General features: G+C 42.4%; 1 protein-coding gene across 5 annotated transcripts in view; it reads left to right on the top strand.

The window, feature by feature from the left end:
* Positions 1 to 22,302, top strand: part of DPP6 (dipeptidyl peptidase like 6) — a 442,842-nt gene that overhangs the window by 416,184 nt on the left and 4,356 nt on the right. For all 5 annotated transcript variants that reach the window (XM_015852842.3, XM_015852845.3, XM_015852841.3 and 2 more), the window contains exons 17-23: positions 10,665 to 10,712; positions 14,238 to 14,336; positions 16,487 to 16,556; positions 18,137 to 18,331; positions 19,120 to 19,174; positions 20,015 to 20,120; positions 20,788 to 20,846. In XM_015852842.3, the coding sequence (XP_015708328.1) occupies positions 10,665 to 10,712; positions 14,238 to 14,336; positions 16,487 to 16,556; positions 18,137 to 18,331; positions 19,120 to 19,174; positions 20,015 to 20,120; positions 20,788 to 20,846 (632 nt within the window). The remainder of the gene's footprint in view (positions 1 to 10,664; positions 10,713 to 14,237; positions 14,337 to 16,486; positions 16,557 to 18,136; positions 18,332 to 19,119; positions 19,175 to 20,014; positions 20,121 to 20,787; positions 20,847 to 22,302) is intronic.

Genomic DNA, 22,302 nt, shown 5'->3' with positions numbered 1-22,302 from the left:
TTCCTCTAAGGAAAACTGCTTCTTTCTCCCCACTGGCCAGCTGGACCAGCTGTAGGGTTTATTGCTGCTTTTGTCTCCTGTTTGCATCATTCTTAGGGCTTTATTAATGCATTCAGTACAATCGAGGATATATTAAAACTTGAGAACTCATGGAAAGAAAACAACTTAATAACAGGACAATGAGAAGCAATGTTGTTTCTGTTCTTGTAAAGTGTTAAGATGAAAGATTAACTATTACTTAACTACCTAGGATGCCATTATGTATGCAAGAAAAAAAAAATACATAAAAAGGATAAATTAAGGTTATTTGAATCACACTGTACAATATTAAAAATATGCAAATAAAATACAAAGTGAGGTTTGTGGATTGAAAGCAGTGCTAAGAATATATTTTTGCTCAAGATGCAGTTGTGAGGAGATACCCTTTTCCCTTGGATATATCACTGTCTCTGTTAGAGCAGCTGGGAGGACTGGCAGGGACAGTGGGGCTCTTCCTGCCCTTCTACTGCTCTGCCAGGGATGCGGCTCTGAGAGATGTGGTGAGGACATGGTTCACAGTCTCTCCACTGCACTGCCATTTGTATACTTGTTAATCACAGAACCTCAAGATCACAGGTAAATTCAGATTAGAAGGCACCTGAGGAGATTTTGGCCCAATCTCCTGCTCAAAGCAGTGTTAGAACAGAAGCCAGAACTGTATGTTCAGGGCATTACCCAGTTTGATCTTGGAAGCCTCCAAGGATATAGAGTGCACAGCCTTCCAGGGCAGCCTGAGATAGCCAGAGGCTGTCCAAGGTGGATGGGTAATACAGATAGTATTCTTCTGCGTATGTTATTTCTCCCACAGATGAACTTTTGGGATGGATCAAGCCAAAGGACAAAGTACCTGGCAGTTTTGCTGTATAAGGACTGGTTAAGACATCCTCTACAGCAGGGAGCAGAGTCCTGGTCATTTGTGTTTTGGAAGGATGAACTGAAAGTGAAATACTCTTACACGAAAGGATAAGAGGAAAAGAGAATTTGTACTATGAAAGGGAGCTAAAATAATCTAGTTTATCCAATGGAATGAGAATATTAGGGAGACATGACTGTTATGACTGCAGAGGGAATACTTGTGATTAGTAGAAAACAGCTTTTGGGCACAAAACCACAGAGGTGTTAACTGGAGTGACAGTCAACAGAGCCTGAGTTAAAGGGTAGCTTCTCTCTTGGAAGACTAAAGTACCAGCAGCGATTGCATCAAGGAAAATATAGCTATATTTAGAGGGCATTTATCAGTATTTTTATAACATGCTATTGCCCAAAGAAGCAATGGAGAGCTTTCTCAGTCCTGTATCCTTCTGTGTCCCAGCGGTCACAAGAGGGACAATGTAATGGAGCAGGTTGGATGGGTTGGTGTCTATTCCATATCCTGTCTGTAGGCATCTCAAAATCCCATGGATCTGACCCTGGTCCTGACCACATTTCACTCTCAAGCAATCTTTTCAGAAACTCATCAGAACTATTTTGTGCAGTATAATTAACCTCTTGCTCACTTGCCCTCTAGACACAGCTAACTGAAACTATCTCAGCAGAACCAGCCTTATTTCTGCTGTACACAAAGCACACATGAAATCTATCACCAGAAGTGACAGAGCAGACACAAGCGGTACCTTCCATGCAGTTTGTGCCGTTCTGCATGTTTCCTGACAATAAGACTGTATTGATTGTTTTACAAGACGAGTTACATTTGAGGAAGTAAAGATTAGATTAAAAGATGAAATGCCTTGAGGAGGGAGAATAGCAGCACAAATCTGTTTGATGTTTGTGTCAATAAGGTTGCCAAAGCAAACAGCACGAACATCTGTCTGTAGCATAAGCTGGAAAATACTGTAGATGGGAAAATATTTTAATTATAAGCAGTGGCTCAATGAATTCCCCATGTCTTTATTTATTAGGATGATATTATCACCCCAACATATGAACTTTATGCAGCACACATAAATAATTCATGGATTAGCAAATAAAGAGATCTGGAATCTGTACACAGAGATGGCTGTTGCCAATTATCTCACTCGTGCAGAGCCAGACCCTCTCAGCTCCCATTGCTTGCAGCTGCTCTTTTAAATCATTCATCAGTGCTTAAGAGATACACTGGTGGTGCTGGCAGAGAGCATTTGAATTTTCATTGTTTACACACTGTGAATTTAGCTTCTGGTCTGAAATTATCTTCCACATTGAAGCCTTTGAGAATATGAATGAGGAGAATAAGACAATTCATCTTTTTTTTCCCCCACTTTCTAAACACTTAAATAATTTATATATATATATATATATATATTGCAATTTTACATAATATTCTTTTTATAATTACTGCTAGCTATTTAGACCATGAAAATATCAGAAATACTTTGGAATATTCTCTTAAAAGTATTGCAGAACAAACGTCAGGTGAATATTTTGTTCCAAGTTGTAAGGTTTTCAGTTTCTGCAAATCTGTACCTGGTTACCTAAATATCTACAGAGCTGCTTCTTTCTGATAGTGTTCAAGCAGAACTCTCTTGAAAATAATAGTGAGAACTACTTAAAAATAGATGATGAGCCACAGGCAATGCTTTTTCTTGTCAAATTACTGAGGCACAGACTTTCTGTGCACTTTCAGAAAGCAGTAGTACCTCCTTGATAATATATTTGCTCTTGTCATTACAGTGATATGGCTTAATTTACTTCAAGCATAGATAATGATAGTAACATTTTTTTCTAGCATAGATAATGACAATAAGATTTTTAAAGTCAAGGCAGCAAAATTTTTAGTTGAAAATATTGTAAATTCCTGTAACTAGAGCCTTGTGCAACTGAAGAGTGAGCAAAGCCTCAAAATGGTGGTAAGGTAACATTTTGCTATAGAAAGGGAAAGGGGAACTTCACAGAAACCAAGACAAAGGGTAACTGTACATTTAAAAGTGCAGGGAAAAGGGGAATTACAGACACTTAGTCAAAAGAAAACCAGAGAAGAGGGCAATAAAGATAAGAAGAAACTGTCCAGAGACCTCTGACAAGAAGAAGGATTAGATACCCCCGGGCAAGACGATGCTTACGTGGGAGAATGGTACCAGCAGATAACACCAAGAAGAAAACAGAAGAAGAATTTCACCCAAAAACAACGGCAAGGGTCGCGGGGAATGGGGTCAGGGGGAATGAGGGAATGGGGTTGCGGGGAACGGGGCCATAGGGAATGTAATGAATATGTAATCAAACTGAGGAGGAGACTATTGATTATGTATTAGCTTAACCTATATCTGTAACACATTTTTCTCTTTACGGTGTGCAAGTTTGGTGGAGCTATCCCCCTTGCACCCGGCGCTGCGCAACGCTGGAATAAACATACCTGCTTTATAACCCATCTCTGGATTATAGAGTTTGATTCCGCAAGTCAATTTGGCACCCCAGATGGGACCCTCTCTGTTCGGCTGCAGGACCAGCTGAGAAGGGGGACGCCTTTGGCGCGCCCCGAGATTTCTCGGAAGGACTCCCCTCCCTCATCTGATCACTGCAGGAGCAGACAAGAACCATCTATCGGCGGACCAGGTATGTGAAATGGGGGACCCGTAAGTCGTGAGGAGACGTCCTACGCAGGGCACAGTGGAGTCGGCGTGCTCCCCCCCTAGGGACGTGAGCTCACAGGTTAGGTTAGGTTGCCGGCTGGGTTAGGAGGACTCCCTAGGGAGTGCCTACAAAGGGGCCAGTAAGTCGTACGCATGGTAAAAGAGCTATTGCTCACATTCAGGTGATTGCTAATTGGGCAGAGCTTGTCTGCTCTCTGGTACAGGGTGATTTGGGTAATCCTGGGATAATTGGTATCGTACAGCGCTGTTTATATAGGTGACCTAAGTCAACAACTAGCACCGGTGTTCTTAACATCTTTGGTTAAGCTTAACAAATGATATATTGTAATTCTGTTTGAATTGTCGTGTGAGTGTGGTGTGAGTGAGACGCAGCACAGCTGCGGGGCGAGTGCGGAGTCCCGACCCGCGGTTCCGTCCTCCCGCGAGGGAAACGGCCAGGGACGGACGAAGCGAAAGTTGTCTCCAATACTTGTTTATCTATGTTTTAATACGTGTTTATTTTGTATTATTAATTACCGATTGTTGTAAAGTATGTGGTCATAAGTCATAACAATGCTGTTGTGTCAGAAGTGGTTTTACTTATAAAAGAATACAGTGGTTTATATTAAGTTACGATGGGAAAATCACAGAGCAAAGAGGTCCCTGCGTGCTCACCCCTGGGGTGTATACTGGCACATTGGCGAGATATCGCTGGGGAACCAGGAGGAACCCTGAGCCGAAAAAAAAAAAAAAAATCCTGATTAAATATTGTAATCAGTGGTGGTTGATGTATAAGCTAGAGGACAGGGACAATGAACATATAGAGGGATGTCTGTGTGGAATGAGTATCAAGCCATTTATGTGATACTGTGTTCTGCCTGCGAAGAGGTGTAAGGGAGGTGGGTCAGTCAGTGCTGGCTCTGTGGCGAGAGGTTTATAACTGAACGATATGGATTGCTAAGGGAAAGTTATAAGGTAGTAAGGGTGTTTATGGAAACTGAAGAACTGTGTTGCTTGATTTGTGGGTTTTGAAGGGAATGGGACAAACTGTTTTGCTGGTATAAGAAAGTGTAGTTGTTAATGGCATACGGAAGTATAGTTGAGGGTATGTGGAAGTGTAACTGAGGGTACAAATAGTGGAATAGTGTACAGAGGAAAAAGGGTTAAAGAGAAAGTGAGTTTATCTGTGCTGGCATGAGAACAACCCCCCCGCACCATTCCCCTGCAATCAGAACTCTCAGAGTGGGAGAGGGAGCCAGGGTCAGAGACTGCTGCTGTAAACTGCAAAGGGGGAGGTGGAGAGGACAGGGCATTGGAAGTGAGAATAGCCTTCATGTGCAGAGATGTGGGAAATCTGAAATCTGGGCAGCACTGGAAGGCTCTGGAGAGGAGGTGAAATGTAGTGATTAGAGTTTGGAAAGCGAAAAAGTTTGGAAAGGACACAGATTGAGGAAGGCAAAGATAAAAACAGGGATGTCAGGTCTGAAGAGAGGAGTACAATAAGAAGAAAACAAACAAACAACAACAACAACAGAAAACAAAACAAACACCTGATTGAGAATCAGAGATGTTCAGGAAACTGAAAATAATAACAGCTGTTACTGTTGTGGTGCTAGAGTAGGGCCATAGGACCCAGAGATCCCCCACGAGGAAAGGGGGGGAGGGAGGCTTGAAGAGCCCAGGGAGGGCTCTGCCCCGCGGGAATGAAAGCAGTGTGCAAACTGCAATGGGACACTGGTAGAGAAATCCGACCAAGCTGAGTGAGAAGGAATTGTCTCTGATTGCAGAACTGAACAATGAGAACTTGGGAAGTTAACCCTAGCAGATACACCGATGAAACTGCAGCTAAGGAAGCAGGATAAAGTAGTTCATTTTCTGATGGATATGGGAGCTTCTTACTACCCATAGTTGGTTTTGTAACATTAGTAGGTGCTACTGCCCAACAAGAAAAGGCTTACCTTTGGAATTAATTAAATATAAGCTAAGGAAACAAGTAGGAATACAGGAATTCTTGTACCTGTCAGGTTACCCTGGCAAGAAATTTAATAAAACTGGAGCTAAGGGTCAAACAATATTGGCTGATTAAGAATTGTAAGTCTGACTATTAACACAAACTGGGAAAAACAATGTTATACCCTCAGGAGCCACAGCAATCTCAAATAAGACACACTTAGGGGTGTGGGCATCAGGGCCAAAAATTAAGCCCTAAATACAAGTTAAAAGCAAGAGCTCACCCACTCAGGGTAAAGTGGTGCCCTTTGAGGATATGTGACTGTAGAAGGACAAAAGAAATAATAGATAATTTTTTGAGTTTGAATTACTAATTGAATGGGAATCCAAGTACAAAACTCCAATTTTGCCAATTTGCTAAATTTTCGGATAGCAAGTGCTTTAGTTTGGTAGAAGACATGAGGACAAGTAATGGAATTGTTGAATGGATACACTCAGTGATGGAAAATCCATGCACTTTATCAACCAAGTTAAGGAATGAATAGGTGGAGTTTACCTTCTGGATTTGAGGGATGTCTCTTCTGCCTGGTTTGGCTAAAGGAAGCCTAAGGTTATTTGCCTTTGAATAGGAAAACCCTAATAGAGGGAGAAGAGACTCAGTTAACCTGGACAGTGTTACCCAGGGTTGTGAGAATAGCTTAATGATCTTTGAGAACTGGTCAACTCATGAGCCTGAGACCTGGGATCCTCCATCCTAGGGTGGAACTTTACTGGAGCATGTGGATGCCACAGCAACAAAAGGACTGTGTACAATAGACTGAGAGTTTGCTGAGTTTCTTGGTTTACAGAAAGCACAAATAACTCAGAAATTACAGCTGGACTTTGGACCTTAAGGACTGCCAAGAAAGAAGCCATCTGCTAAGCCCCTGAGCTGCAAACTGTCAAGGAACTCCATACGTTCCCAGGAATGACAGGAGGATGCTGACCATGGATACACAGCTACGGACTGATGGTAAACCTCAAACAGCTTGAAGTGAGTAAGGGATGGTGCCTGAGGGCAGTGGCTGCACTAGTGCTCAATATTCAAGAAGCCTATAAATCCACACTGGGCCAAAGGACACCAGTTTTAATATCTCATACAGTGTTTACTGTATTGGAGGCAAAAGGGGGACATTAGTTCATTGGCTCTCACCCCAAAGATTCCTGAAATACCAGGCCATCCTGGTAGAGCAAGGTGATGTAGAAATAATTGTGACTAATATTGTCAACCCAGTATCTTTCCTTAGCGGAACTCCCGGAGAACCAGTATTACATGACTGCTTTGAATCAACTGAAGCTGCACATTCCAGCCGGTCAGTCGAACCTGAAGGACGAACCCTTAGAAGATGCAGAAGACACCTGGTTTATCAGCAACTGCAGTTTTATGAGACAAGGAGACTGTAAGGCAGGACATGCAGTAACTGCTACTGACCAGGTAATCGAAGCACAACCACCAGCTGTGAGGACTTCCCCTCAGAAGGCTGAAATAACTGCCTTGACAAGAGCTTTAATCATATGGACAGATGCTAAATATGTGCCACACGCTCATAGTACCATCTGAAAAGAGCAAGGATTGCTCACACACAAGAAAAACAGCCTGATTTAAATCTACCAATGGTTATTATATGTTGTAAAAGACATCAGAAATGTAACACTGTACAGGAAACAGAAAATAAGATGATAGATCAGGTGGCAGAACAGGCAGTTGAAGAGGGCTTCAATTCCAGACGGTAAACTTAAAATCTCTGAAGCCAAGTCAAAACCTGTAAAATATTCTAAAGAGAACAGGAGTCCAATTAATGATTTAGAAAGGAAGAGAGCAAGCTGACAGATGTGTGCATGCCCAAATGGACACATTATTATGCCCTTTAGTATTTTATGGAAATTGGTTATAAGGGAAGATAAGAGAATATATTGAGCAAACCAACACTACAAAGTACAGTCCCAGTACCAGGAACAGGGCACAAGTGGGCTTCATGGGAGAGGGCCTTCCAGGGCAACAACGGCAAATTGAGTTCACAGAACTCCCAAGAAAAGGGGGGTACCACTGTATGAAAATTTCTGTAACCTTAGAAACAATTGAGGATGCTGCTGCAGATGCTTGATGGACAATCCAAAAGGAGATATCCTGTTTATCCAAAGATGCATTGCAACATGGAGTAGGCAGGGATAACACCGATTGGGGAATAGTTTTCTTTGGATCATGGGATAAACTTACTAGTTGCCAAATTTAGGATGACTAAAACAGCTTTTCTTAGCCTGCATCACCTTGCTACTCTTGGTGTGTTTTACTTGTGTTGTTATAAGATTTCTTTTGTGTCTGTACCAAGGTACTGGAAGGGAATACAAGGTTTGGAAGAGACATGTAACATTTTGCTATAGAAAGGGAAAGGGGAACTTCACAGAAACCAAGACAAAGGGTAACTGTACATTTAAAAGTGCAGGGAAAAGGGGAATTACAGACACTTAGTCAAAAGAAAACCAGAGAAGAGGGCAATAAAGATAAGAAGAAACTGTCCAGAGACCTCTGACAAGAAGAAGGATTAGATACCCCCGGGCAAGACGATGCTTACGTGGGAGAATGGTACCAGCAGATAACACCAAGAAGAAAACAGAAGAAGAATTTCACCCAAAAACAACGGCAAGGGTCGCGGGGAATGGGGTCAGGGGGAATGAGGGAATGGGGTTGCGGGGAACGGGGCCATAGGGAATGTAATGAATATGTAATCAAACTGAGGAGGAGACTATTGATTATGTATTAGCTTAACCTATATCTGTAACACATTTTTCTCTTTACGGTGTGCAAGTTTGGTGGAGCTATCCCCCTTGCACCCGGCGCTGCGCAACGCTGGAATAAACATACCTGCTTTATAACCCATCTCTGGATTATAGAGTTTGATTCCGCAAGTCACAACATTATTAGGCAGGAGGATGTACCAGGCTCAGGGTCCCATCCAGATCTGGAAGGGCTGAGCAGTGAGGAGTGGTGGGGCAAGGGTGGCCTTGTGCCACTGCTGTCAGCTCTCTGTGAGCAAATTAGGTTTCACTCGCACAGCTGCAAATGACAGTGGCTGGCATTTAGCAGATGGCATCTGTAATAGGCCTGTCACACCATTATAGCTTTTAAAAATGAGGTATGGAAGGCAGCTAAGGAGTATACACTTTCTAATGTTAGGAGTTTTGTTCTTTTGCTGTTGGGTGTTATGCACTCAGTGTACACGTGCTGTAAGACTCTTGGTGTACATACTACGGCATGTAACTGGGATGTTGTACTTGAAAAATTGGCATTAAAATGGGTAGTTTACACCAGTCCCTAAAGACAAAAGCAAAAGGGAGGGGGGGGGGGTGATTTCTTAAAGACTTTCAAACCATTCACAAGCAAAATGTATTGATTAACTGGAATGTCATCATTGGCAATATTTCATACTGAGACTGATCTTTCACACTATCCTGCATTCTGTACATTTCTGTCTTTATCACTTTTCCTCATTTGTTGAAAAGGATAAATTGAGAAACTCAGAATTCTACTTTTTCAAGAATATTGATGCATAATTCAAGATGTTTTCTTTGATATTGACTCAAACTGAGTGTCTTTGTATGAGACTTCAATTTAAAATATCTGTTTGGGGAGATGAGGTAGTGAGAGATGACCAAACGCAATATGTAATACATGGGTTTGGTAAACTGCATATTGGCTTTTTTCTTTATTAGTTTCTGATTGTTTTCCCACTGCTAGCACAGGGAAAAGAAAGGAAAAATATATTAGAAAATAAAATGATGATACGTGTTGCATTTCTCTCTGTATCCCTTTCTTGTTTTTAGGCATTTTTCTGTTAAATAAAGGACTGCTCTACCTCTGATTGAAATAACTTGGGAGGAATTCTTTTATTTTCATTGATGATTTTATCATGCCCATGATGAATTGTTTATTAGGTTGGTTGCATTTCCAACAGGCTGGCTTCTGAGAATGCAATAAAAAAGCAGGGATTTATATTTATATATAAATACGGTCAGCATGTCAATGTGTATCAGTAGCAGAAAGGTAAATTCAGCTAAACCTCAGTAGTAAAGTACTATTTTTCTCTGTGATTTATACTGACTTGGCTTCATATGAGAAGATGGTGCAGATATAAACGAATCTGACTGTTAGAGAAGACGTTTCTCAGTGGCTAGGAAACCAGTGTCAGACCTGCTGCATCAGTCAGCTTAACAGTAAATAAAATTTGATCTGTCTCTTTTCTGTATAGGTAAAGTCTACATTAAACACTTTCTGAAGCCATATTCCACTCAATGGGATATAGTTACTGGGCAGCACTAGGAAAGCTATTGGCCTTACACCACCCTGAAGCCTTTCTTGCTGTCAGCAACTTATACCACTTAGCAAACTAGTGTGGGTGGCTCACGTTAACTCACTTTTGTTGCCACTTACAGAGGACTGGGGTTGCATTCTCGGACTGTGAGAGGTTTCTGTTGGCAAGAAGTACCCAGATGGCTGGTGCACATGAATAGCGATCATGGTTTGTAGGCTGAATGACTCAAGGCATCTTAAAGAGGTCTGAATCCCAAAGAGTATCAATTTTATCAATCTCAGACGAGCTTCATTTTGAAAACTCTTAAGTTTGAAGTGTAAAAGGGCCTTTTTTGATTTTTTTTCCAGTGTAGAAGTAAATCTGGTGTTTAATTCTTAAAAAAAAAAAAAAAAAAAAAAAAGTTTACAAAACAGCAACAGTTATCCATGGCATATAAAGCATAAATGCTTTGTGCCGTGATGTTTGTGTGTCATTAGAATAATTTAAAAAGCAAGTGATTTAATTGTGTTTGTGCTAATTATAATGTTTACAAATTAGGAAAAGATGCATTTAGTTGTCTATTGGGAAAAAGCTTTGAAACCTCGTGTGTCCTCAAGTCTACAGCGCTGTCATTTATTCATAGATTCTTTCTAATACCTGGATAATTTGCTTTTTAGATTACTCTTGCATGGAAAGCAATCCTCGGGAGGCTGCAGCTCCATGGAATTCAAAACCAGGTTCACGTGGGTATGTGCGTGCATCGGTAGCTATTTAACCGCCTTGTTTCCTTCTTCTTTTCAAGGTCCCCGGGTTCCGATGGTGACTGTTCACAGCACAACCGATGCACAGAGTAAGACTGGATTTATGCCTTGCATTTCTGCAGTGAAATGTAGGCAGGCAGGACGGTGGGGTCTAGCTGCTCTTTGGTAAATTCAAGAAAAGAGGGAGTGAGGGCACTGCCTAAAGGCAAATCTTCTCAGGGTCCCAGAACCTGAGTTCCAGCTGTGGGCTCTCCCATGTCCCAGACTACTGTTAAAATTCTCCATTTGGGTTCCCGTGGATGTAGATGCGTCTCTGAAATCCTTCTGTACACAATTTTGCTTTAAGAATATTGCTCTTGGGGTTATGAGAATGGTGATTTGCAAATGTCATTTGTTATCAGCTTTCTCAAAAAATGCAGTTCAGATTTCTCATAGAATGACCTGTATTGTAAAGGACTACAGTGCTCATCTGGTTTCAACCCCCCTGCTATGTGCAGGGTCGCCAACCACCAGACCAGGCTGCCCAGAGCCACATCCATCCTGGCCTTGAATGCCTGCAGGGATGGGGCATCCACAGCCTCCTGGGGCAACCTGTTCCAGTGCGTCACCACCCTCTGTGTGAAAAACTTCCTCCTAATCTCTAACCTAAACTTCTCATCTCAGTTTAAAACCATTCCTCCTTATCCTATCACTATCCACCCTTGTGAACATCTGTTCCCCACCCCCATTTATACGCTTCCTTCAAGTACTGGAAGGCCGCAATGAGGTCTCCCCAGAGCCTTCTCATTTCCAGTCTAAACAAGCCCAGTTCCCTCAACCTTTCTTCATAGGAGAGGTGCTCCAGCCTGCTCCATCTTAGTGGCTTTCCTCTGGACCTGCTTTTTCTCCCCTCTTTTTGTCCATTTTTTACCCCAGGTCAGCATGGCAGGGACACCTGTATGTATTCCTTTCTGTTTCGTATGAGCCTCAGTGGCCTCGTAGCAGGAAATGAGTCAGTCTCACCTGAAACCAACATTCATCTGCTCCTGTTGTTTTGATGGGAGACCCTTTCCTACCATTTTAATGTAACATTTAGCGCAGCTTTAACCTGCTTTTAGGGCCTTCAGGCATTGCTGTACTACAAATAATAAGCACCTGCTTTATTCCTTCAGCTCTGTGTGGGGCTGGTTTGGTTTATTAGCCGTCAGTTTAGCTTAGCTAAACTGCAGTGCCCTGCTGCTGTGTCTTCAAAGGAGCAGAGCATAACACAGTGTTTCACCCCCAAACCACATGGAGTTTTTTGTCTATCTGCTGCCACGTTGCTTACATGGTAACCAGCACTGGTATTTCATTTCTTTATACCTCTGTTTCCTCTCTGGTCTGAAATTTCCAGGTAAAAGCCTGGAGTGTCTTTATACCCAGAGCCACCCAAGCACAGCCAAGTGCAGAGGGATTATTATTTTAACAGGTTTTATCCCTTGTGAAACTGCTTCTGCTATAAATAGTGAAAGTTGGCATGCGTAGTTGTCCTGGTCGACAAAGATACAAGAACTGCTTGTGTTATTTTAAGTCACAGCAGACAGCAAATAGCAACTAGCAGACGTTTTAATCTCTCTGCGCCAGTGGCTGCTCATATCTCCGTCTTTGCACAGGGTAGTAGCAGTGGGAGTTTAGAGCTCTGTCTTGCATCTATGCAAGCTCCTTGCTTATGTCTGACACATTACCTGGCCTTGTGAGCCATTTAGAAGTCATTCATGAAGTATTGTTTGGCCATCATTAATTTTTTCTTCCTCTTTCTCTGTTAGAGGATGCAAGTGATTGCTTTTAAGATAGAGGGACATTCCAAATACAGTGCTTTCATTTTACAGTAGACACGGAGATGGTTGAATCTAACAGCACATATGGGACAATGCTCTCATGAACCACATTGCAGGCTCCTGTGTAGTTTTACAAAGTACTTTTAGGAGATTAAAATGATGGGTGTTATATAAAATGAACAACAGCAACAAAAAAAGATAATGAAAGTCTTGAAAAAGGAACACAAGACATACTGAAATTAGTGTGGTTTCGATGGGTACATATGAGTAGCGTGTATTACATAGAAAGCTTGATCTAGTTGTGAACTGAACACGGCACCTGCTGAAATTTGTGATTTTCTGCATATAATTAGCATTTCCCTTGCTTCCCTTTTTCCCTCATTCTTCTTCTTAAGAAAAAAAGGGCAACTGACAGTTGCACGTTACTGAATTTGCTCATTTAATATGAGCGTATTACTCTATAGAGGGAGTTTGCCTCTGTATGCTGCAATAATCTGATAATCGTGAGTCGCTCAGAATATTATAGCGTGCTTACATTTAATTAAGCAGTGACCATTTGTACTCCATAGACTCAATCTCCCTGTGGTCCTAAAGCAGAAAAGAAAGTCCTTTAGGAGATATGCCAATCTTTTTATTTCCTTCATAGTCTTCTTGGCTTTCTGAGGATGCAATTATATGAACAAATAAAATGGCTTGACTAAATTCCCCTACGTGGCAGGCCCCTTTCTGCTGATAAAGCTACTTGTGTGTGCCGTAATTAAATGAGAATCTTAATATTTAACTAAACGTAATAGGCTGTTGCTTTGACAGTTTCGAAGGGAATGCGATTTCAATAGGGATGAGACAGGCTTTTCAGAAGCAGGGTAAATAGTCTTGGAACCAATTGGGTCTTGCTGAAAGATGTGGGAGGGTCGTCTGATTGTGGTGTGCCTGCCTTTTCAACAGAGGTGGGCAATGACAGCATGATTATCAGCTAAATATTACTGGAGGAGTTAGGATTACACATCTGTTTATTGGTGTGTCTCTAAAGGGAAGGTACAGTCAGCTAAACTCATATTTTGGTGCAAAGCCCTCTCTTGGTCCACAATGCAGAAGTGATGCTCTGAGTCCCCCTGGTTCAAACCCAGCCTGACCCCATGGGGACAAGCACTGCAGCATTTTCCCAGGATTGAAATCCAAAGCCAGGATCTCTCCATCTTTGAATCCCTCCCTATGTGGCTCGGGATCCTCATCATCACACATGGAAATGTTCCCTCACGATGAGCCCTTTCCTTACCAACTAAGGACTTGTTTTTTGTGTTGCTAGAGGTGGTCATTTTTTCTAAGAGGTCCTCAGGTATGAGCTATAAAGGTTAATTCCTTTATGAGACTTAAAGGAAGAAGGAAGGAATCCTCTATCCCCATCCCAGACAGTTCTTGGATAAGAGAAACAAGAAAAATAAACAGTTGCTGAAACATACCTTGCAAACTGGTAGTGCTCCCAAACCTGGTGTTGCATGCTTGTGTGGTCTCTCTCCCCATGGTTTTCATTTCAGTTGACTTTCTCATGAGTAGCACCACAACCTTGTCCTGAAGCACTCTAAATTCTCCTCCCTTTCCCCATTTGTTATACATGGCTGCAGGCTTGAGGGCCTCTTCATTTGACCCCTGGGTTTGCTTGTAGACATCTGTCTGGGGCTCATAGCCACATCTCAACACAGATGGTCCCATTCCCATAAGGAAACCTGCGTTAAAGATATTAAGGTGGCTATAAAATGTTAACGTGCATTTTCACAAAGAAAACTGGAAGTTTTTGTGATCTTACCCTTCTTTTTTCAGAAATGTTTGATCTGGAGGTAAATGAAAATGTGCAGCTGGCAGTAAATGACAGGCAAATGCCTAAAGTAGAATACATGGAAATCAAGATTGATGATTACAGTAAGTAGCACTTTTCCTGTATCTTATTTTTCTTTTTAACTACTATTGCTGTGGAATGATACAGTCGTCTTGCCCAGACTGGCAGGAGGAAAAATTACTTTGGTCTCAATTTACTCACACAGTTAGCAAAGCACTCTCTTAGATGTGCTTCATGAGGAAATTATTACTGAGGTAAGATTGGATGAGAATGCAGCTAAAGAAAAGCAAAATGATAGGATTGGGTGGTGTTGAAATTTTTCTTTGCAGAGGAAAATCCACTCTGAGAATTGATAGTGTGGTGCTCCCACTGTTCAGGGCATTTGCCATAGCTCAAGTGGTTTATTATCTAAGATGGGTGTGAAGTGGGATAGTGTATGTGCTTGCTGGCAACAGCTGGGACTGCCTTTGATATTGTATGATATTGAACCATGACGAATGAACCTGACTGCCCCTTGGAGTCATTCAGGAGTCTTTGAGAAAGCCATATCATATTTACTCAGGGTTATGATTTAGTATAGGGTTTTTAGAGTTAGGGTTCTGGTTAGGCTGTGGTTGGACTTGATGATGTTCAAGGTCTTTTCCAACCTGGGTAATTCTATGATTCTATGATATAGCTGCACCTGGAACAACCTAATAAGCATTTGCTCTTGTTGTAAGCAGATAGAATACATGGAAAATCCCAGTGTTGTGAAGTTGCTCGCCAGAGCCCTAATTTGTGTGTATGGCGGTAACTCTAAAAACAAGCACAGAACCTGGATTCAAATGGCCCATTTTGATTTTGACATTTCCCATGGCAAAAAGAAGCACACCTCTCAGACAGGGCATAAAAAATGAAGGCAGGGAGGTGTGACTGATGGCAGGTTACTAATTTCAACCATTGCCAGGTGTTAAAAAGAACGTGTATGAAGCAAAGGCTGAAAGGCATTTAAAAAGGATAATAATGGCTCCCAAATGTTCTGCTTGCCACATTGGTATTAGGAGTGCATAAAATAACACTTCTAAGCCTCACAGGCAGAAGGAGACTCAAAAAGATGATACCTGTCCCCTCCATCAGCCAACCCATAGTGGTATTGTCAGCTGATGGTGAATAACTCTGATTGACACTGTGTCTTACCTGTGGGTATCACTGACACTGGATTCTACTCGTTTAACCACATGTATGTCATAAATACAAGTGGGTTGTTTGCATGTCCTCCCTGTGTCTCCGTGGCCTTGGGCTGAACGGCCCTGGGAACACTGCAAGTGGTGCTTATTTATATTTAAAGTCAAGTGATGGCCTTTTGGGCTGTCCCTGGGCCATTGATCCAATTTGTAGTCCATTAGCATTCAGATGGAATAACTAATTAGGCGGAGTGTCAGACAATGATTGCAAAGCAATCCACTTAAACCGAGCAGCTAATGTGTACATTAATCTATTGAAAATGCTCCTAATACCGATTTAATTGCTGGGCCTTTGCTAATCTGGATTGTAGTTAACGTTTTAAATATAAATGTACTCTTGTTGATGTGGAAGGCATATGGAAGTGTTCAGTTGTCAATAGGAGACCATCCAAAGTATTTTAAGGAGCTGTGGTGAGTCTCCATACAGTGGGGACCTTGGGCATTTCCCACTTTGTTTGGTTTGGAACCAGCCATACCATGCAGCCATCAGCAGGGTTACCTGCTGTTTTAGAGTACCACTTGGGCCCCTTACAAATCAGGATTAAGGCAGATGTTTCTCTACTGGTCTTCACACCACTACAGCAGAAAAGATCCCATTCTCCCCTCAACACATCACACTTACTTAATGGGGTCTTAAATTATCGTCCTCCTTGCTTCTTTCCTCCCTCCTCTGCTGCCCTGAAGTATTGATTTCTGTCTGTGTCACTCATACAGCTGCCAAAAAGGAAAATTATAGCTATTGCCAGATGTTAATTGAATGCTGTAAAAGTGATGCATGACTGAACAGCGCACTCTCTTCTCTCAATTTACATTTCTTGTCACCACAGCTACTATCATAGGGTCTTTTCATTGACAACAGCTGTGCTCCTAAGGTGTTATTTACCAGCACATCTGATGAAATGCTTTGTTGTTCCTGTTCATAAGTAGCCAAAACAACAGAAATATGTACTGTCATCATGTTGGTTTTCCTACACTAAAGACAAACTGTCATTTGCTGTTTTCTTGCCTAGAATTACCAATGCAGATCCTAAAGCCAGCGACGTTTTCAGACATGACGCACTATCCCTTGCTTTTAGTTGTGTAAGTTTGCACTCCTCTTTTGTTTCTCTTCACATTATGGAAGTGTGGAAGTTTCAACAGTGGCCAAAGCCTTTCCTTTCTCATATGAGAGTTGGACACAGGTTCCTTCTCTCATACGTTTGGACTAAGGGTTTCAATTACTTCCCAGGAGGGTGCCCTAGTAAAATCCTACAGCATACATTGTAGGATTTTTTTTTATTTTATTTATTTTTATTATTTTTTTTTGCAGTTGTTGCAAATATACTCACAATTCACTTATTTAGGGATCAGAAACATGGGGAGAAAGAAAAGATGGACACTGACTTTCTATTGGTGTTAAGGTGCACACTTGGTTCAGTGAAAAACAGGGCCCTAACCCTGTGCCACTGAGCAGAATGTGCTAAGTGCTTCTTTGAGAAGGGCTGGGAGTGGCTGGTCTGGTCAAGCAGGGGATCCAGCATCAGGGATCTCAGCTCTCCATAGTTTACAAAAGTATTTCAGCAAACCTCAGGTAAAAGAGAGGCTTGTTTCCATCCTATAGAAACTATGGAGCTATGTCTGCTGAGATGCCATAGGAAGGGGAGCATCCTGCTTTCCTTCTTAGTGCATTTTGAAGATCTCCACAATTTTAGCATTTATATTTGGCAGGTAGAATTTCCTCCTGGAGGGCATAGCAGATGGGTATCTCTTTATGCAACATTTAGTAATAATAATATGCAGAACTGTGTTTTTTCTGGAAATTTGGGAAGAATCCAGAGGAGGGAATTGGCTGACCTTGGAGACACCTTCCTGGCCCGCTGCATCCTGCTGTATCACTTGCTCCCTGCCAGGGGATGCCCTGCAGCAGAGAAGCCTCATGTAGGAGTGAAAGAGGTAGCTGAGTGCCTGAACACCACGCTGTACTTCCTTCCATGAAGGACAAAAGCACTGCAATAAGCACACCATTACATCACAGAATTACTGCAGAGAAAATGTACTTCATTAGACAAGTGCTTGAGGAAGATTGGTACTCATCAAGCTAACAGCACTTGATTAGGCTGCCTCTAAAGCTGAATGTGCCTGGGTCTCGCCTGAATAAATGCAAACGACTCAAGTCACATGCACCTTAAAAGCCTGCAATGAGTTGTCTGATGTTCCCAAGAACCTCCCAGAAAGGACAAGAATTGGGTGGTAGTGCCTGCAGCTCTACAGTAATCCCAGCCCAAAATATTGCTTCTCATTGTCATCACCTCTTGTTTTTTTCTGGGCTGTCTTGGAGAAGTGGGCTCAGTACTTCTCGAGGCAGTGCACTTGTGCAGGCTCTGAGCAGGTTGTGAAGGGAAGCTTTCCCACACGTTTCTATGCTCTTAGTTTTCCCACTTCTAGAAGTGCTTATGCCCTCTGCATTTGCTTCAATGGGAAGTGATAGATTAGAGTGAGAGATGGTGGAAAAATAGATACGGGTGTTAATAAGGAAAAATCCGCTGACTTCTGCGTCACATCACTTGCCATTACCACAGCAAGCCCATGGCCCTGGGAAGAGTTTTGGGCTCTCATTTAGTGATGTTGCCTTTGCTTCTTGAAGCACTGTACCTTCTTCCTGATGCCTGTTTATGTTTCAGGGATGGGACGCCAGGCAACCAGATTGTAACGGAGAGGTTTGAGGTGACGTGGGAGAGTGTGATGGTCAGCTTGCACAACGCCATCGTGCTGAAGTTCGACGGCCGCGGGAGTGGCTTCCAAGGCACTAAACTATTGCACGAGGTTAAGAGGAGGCTGGGCTTTTTGGAAGAGAAGGACCAGCTGGAAGCTGTCCGGTGAATGACACTGTTCTTGAAGAACGTCTTGAAGAACTTAAAACTAAAAGAGGGGAGGTTTCGATTAGATGTTAGGAGGAAATTCTTTACTCAGAAGGTGGGGAGGCAGTGGCGCAGGCTGCCCAGAGAGATTGTGGATGCCCCACCCCTGGAGGTGCTCCACACCAGGTTGGATGGGACTTTGGGCAACCTGATATGATAAGAGTGCCCCTTCTCAGGTTAGGGGCTTGGAACTATGTGGTCTTTAAGATACCTCCAAGCCAAGCCATTCTATGATTCTGTGAACTTAATTAATTACTAATAATTACTCCAAGGCTGGCATTAGTCCCGCTTCCTTCAGCAGTATGTAGAGTAGACCAGGAAGGAAAAACAATGTAATCCCATGGCTGTGATCAAGTGATGGCATGTGAGAGGGGGAGCTCGTGCCAGCCAGCACAGATGGAGGAGAACAAACTTAAAGAGCTAAATTAGAGCACACTTATCTGTGTCACATGTTCAAAGCCTGTTTATTTTTAGCTCTGTGCAGTCATACAGCTGCAAACAAGTAAACTGGAATTTCAGCTCCTGGATTAATTTTTTTTTTTTGCTGGACCCACAGTGGGAGAAAATGTAAAAATCTAAATATCAACTCCTGTCATATTGTTAGATTGACTCTGAACACAATCACACTAAAAACACCACCAGTGTAGCATAATAGCAGCAGCTTTACTGTTCCTTTCAGAAATAGGGCTCCGCTGTGTTGAAGGGAAAAGTGTTTTTAATTCACAGTTTCTCCCCTCATATTGCAGGACAATGCTGAAAGAGCATTACATCGATAAAATGCGAGTTGGTGTGTTTGGGAAGGTAACTTTTTTCTCTTTTTCCTCTGCACTGTTTTGGTTGGCTGATGAGGTTAAGCAGCTGAGCTAAATCCTGATTACGTTAATAGTGGTTTTTGTTATTATTTATTTTTGAGATGGGCTGCTTCTTGCTTGGAGATGCTGCTGATGAAAGTTTTCGTTTTATCAATACATTCATCAGTGTGTGTAAATTAAACTTCTGAGTGCAGAAAGTGACAATTTGCTGTTAATTACTTCTTCCCCTTGCAAACTTTCATTGTCCTTGCATCCCTTAAGGCCTGTGGGTGTGTAGGTGGATCTACCTCATATTGTACAAGTGTTCAACAACAATACTGATTTCTGAAGCTGACTCACACCCCAGCGTGTGCCCAACTGGGAAACAGCAATTGCAAAGTACACACAGTTTGAAATGAGCATGGGACTGCGAGTAGAAACTGTTTGTTGTGGGAGATACAGGCTTAGAGTGAGCGATGAGAGCTGCACATACAGCAGCATCTCTGTGGGGAACTGTTGACAGACTGACAGCAGACACTGAAATTATGATGTCTGTTTTAAATAGTTGGAATTTTGGAGAGGTAGCGTATCTGAGCAGACCTACAGCCATGCTTTGGGTTAAGAAGAGGCAGGCTATGGGGCACACAACCTTTCTGATTCAGGAGAGTGCAGTGGGTACAGAGCTCATCCTCAGCCATGGCCATGGAGATGCCCCTTGTTCCCTGCTTCTCCAGGACAAGGTGCTGAGGGCTCTGTAAGAGCCAAGAGGCTCCTGCAAGGTCTCAAGTGCCCTGTTGTGTACCCATGTCACTGCATGATTGCTGATGTCCCTGTCCTGTTCGTATTCTAGGACTATGGTGGGTACCTGAGCACTTACATGCTTCCAGCTGGCGAAGAAAACCAGGTGTTTGCATGTGGAGCTGCTCTTTCGCCACTGACAGACTTCAAACTCTATGGTAAACACCATCCCAGAGCCCACAGGCCTTCTCTCTAACCACAGATGAAGTGTTTACCCAGTGTTCTTCTCTTTCTTTCCCAATATCCTGCTAGTTTTACATCATGAGTTTTCTCAGGACTAGCTATAAAAACTATAAACTACTTTTACCATTCAACTTCTACCACCAACCTGTACCGCTGTATTGAACATTATTCCTTCTTGCCTGACCCATCCCTCCATGGGAGCTGAAATGCAGTGCCCATCCTGGGCTGGTGATCCCCCTGGTATCCTCCTGTTGCACACAGTGGTCCTTCCTCTCAGGGTCAGCACTACTTCCCTTTGCACTGTCAGTGAAATCAGAAGCACTGCAGTTATCCCTGAGAGCAACAGGAGCTTGTAGTTGATGGAATCAGACCCTTATGAAGGGGTCAAACATGACACTCCTCCTTTTGTATCTCAGTTACAATAAGTAAATAAAAAATAGTTCTGCTAGTAATAGACACAATGATGATGAAAGCCTGTGATATAGTACATATCCTGATTATATGTTCTAAAACTTTTAGAAATAAATCTATTGAAGCTTCAGTAGAAAATAAGCACTTTTTTAGCATCTGCAGTATTTGACTTAGAAGTGCCAGTGTACTCAAATATGACTGAGAGGCATGTTTTCTTTATTTCTTTTCAAGCTTCAGCATTTTCTGAAAGATACTTGGGCTTGCATGGGATTGACAACAGAGTGTATGAGGTAAGTGCATGGACACTTCATTCCTTTCCACCTCCCTACCTTGGGTAAATACGGATATTTCAGTTTAACATATTGAAAGAACTGAGGCTTAGAAACTCAGATGTACCCGTGTAGTCACAGCCTCCATCCAAGTTCATCCCAATGGTCTTATCACTTTGATAACCTCTAAGACATAAAATTGGACCCATTTTCTTGAAGCAGATCGCTTTCTGAGCCCTGCAGTGGAAGCTTTTTCATGGTTATCTAGATTCTGAGTTCATTGTCTCTCAGATTTTGCACAGAAGATCCCTAGTTCATGGCAAATTCTTTTTGTTCTTTTAGGACTTTGAAGACAGTAAGTAGCAGTGAAAGCAAGCAAAAAATATTGAAATAAGAAATTTAATAGAAATTAGAACTTTGAGTTGTCACTTGCTCTTTGTGACTTGAAAAGTTGACCTTATCAGAGAGCAGACTTGGGCCTCTTCAGGGTTCTTCTTGGTTGAGTGACATGGGATAAAGCCCTGAAGGGAAGTGGAACCAAAAAAGCTGGTTTATGCTCAAAGATCACCTCCTCCAAGTTCAGGAGCGATGATGCATCCTAACAAAAGGAAGTCAGGCAAAAGTGCCAGGAGGCATGGATGGATGAACAGGGAGATCCGGGCCAAAAGGGGAAACACAGCTCCCATGTTTAAAAAGAGAAAAACAAGACATGGGGAGCTACAAGCCAGTCAGCCTCACCTCTGTGCCCAGCAAGATCACGGAGCAGATCCTACTGGAAACTATTTTAATGCACTCAGAAAACACAGAGTTGACAGGGAACAGCCAGCATGACTTCACTAAAGGCAAATGGTGCCTGACAGATTTGCTCCCTTCCTGCAGTGTGGTCATAGAATTGGTGGAAAAAGGAAGAGCAACTGACACGATCTGCCTGACTTGTACAAAGCATTTGACATTGTTTTCCATTACATCAGTGTTTTGAGCAACCCATTCTAGTGGGAAATGTCTCTGCCCATGACAGGAAAGTGGTACTGTATGGACTTCAAGGTGCTTTCCAAACCAAACCATTCTATGATCCTATGACTTGGGATTATCTGCTAGGAACAGCCCTTGAGCTCGTTGGAGAGTATTGCACTCCTCCAAGCACAGCTCCTAAGTGATACAGAGCTCCTGCAATCTGCAGCTGGACCACAGTTTGCTTAAGGAGTAAGAATTGTTCCTATCCTGTGAACCATCCATGAAGTTTATGAAAGTCATATCAGTAAAGACCAGGTGTAGATCCCAAAAAGTCTGTATTGTCTCATGGCAAGGTGCAACCAAAGAAGCATCAATCAAGGAGTAACATAAGGGAGAATAGAGTGCAAGGTACACACATACACTGTCAGAGAACTTAGGTATCATGGCTAAGGATGAGAGAACTCATTAAATTTAAGTATATCAGGATAACCAGAGTCAGCTCTTGCAAAATTTGTACACACTT

This window comes from Coturnix japonica, chromosome 2, assembly GCF_054131305.1.
Source record: "Coturnix japonica strain WE chromosome 2, WE-NBRP24, whole genome shotgun sequence".
NCBI lineage: Eukaryota > Metazoa > Chordata > Aves > Galliformes > Phasianidae > Coturnix > Coturnix japonica.
The sequence above is the reverse complement of the archived record's forward strand: the minus strand, read 5'-3'. Positions and strand labels throughout refer to the sequence as shown.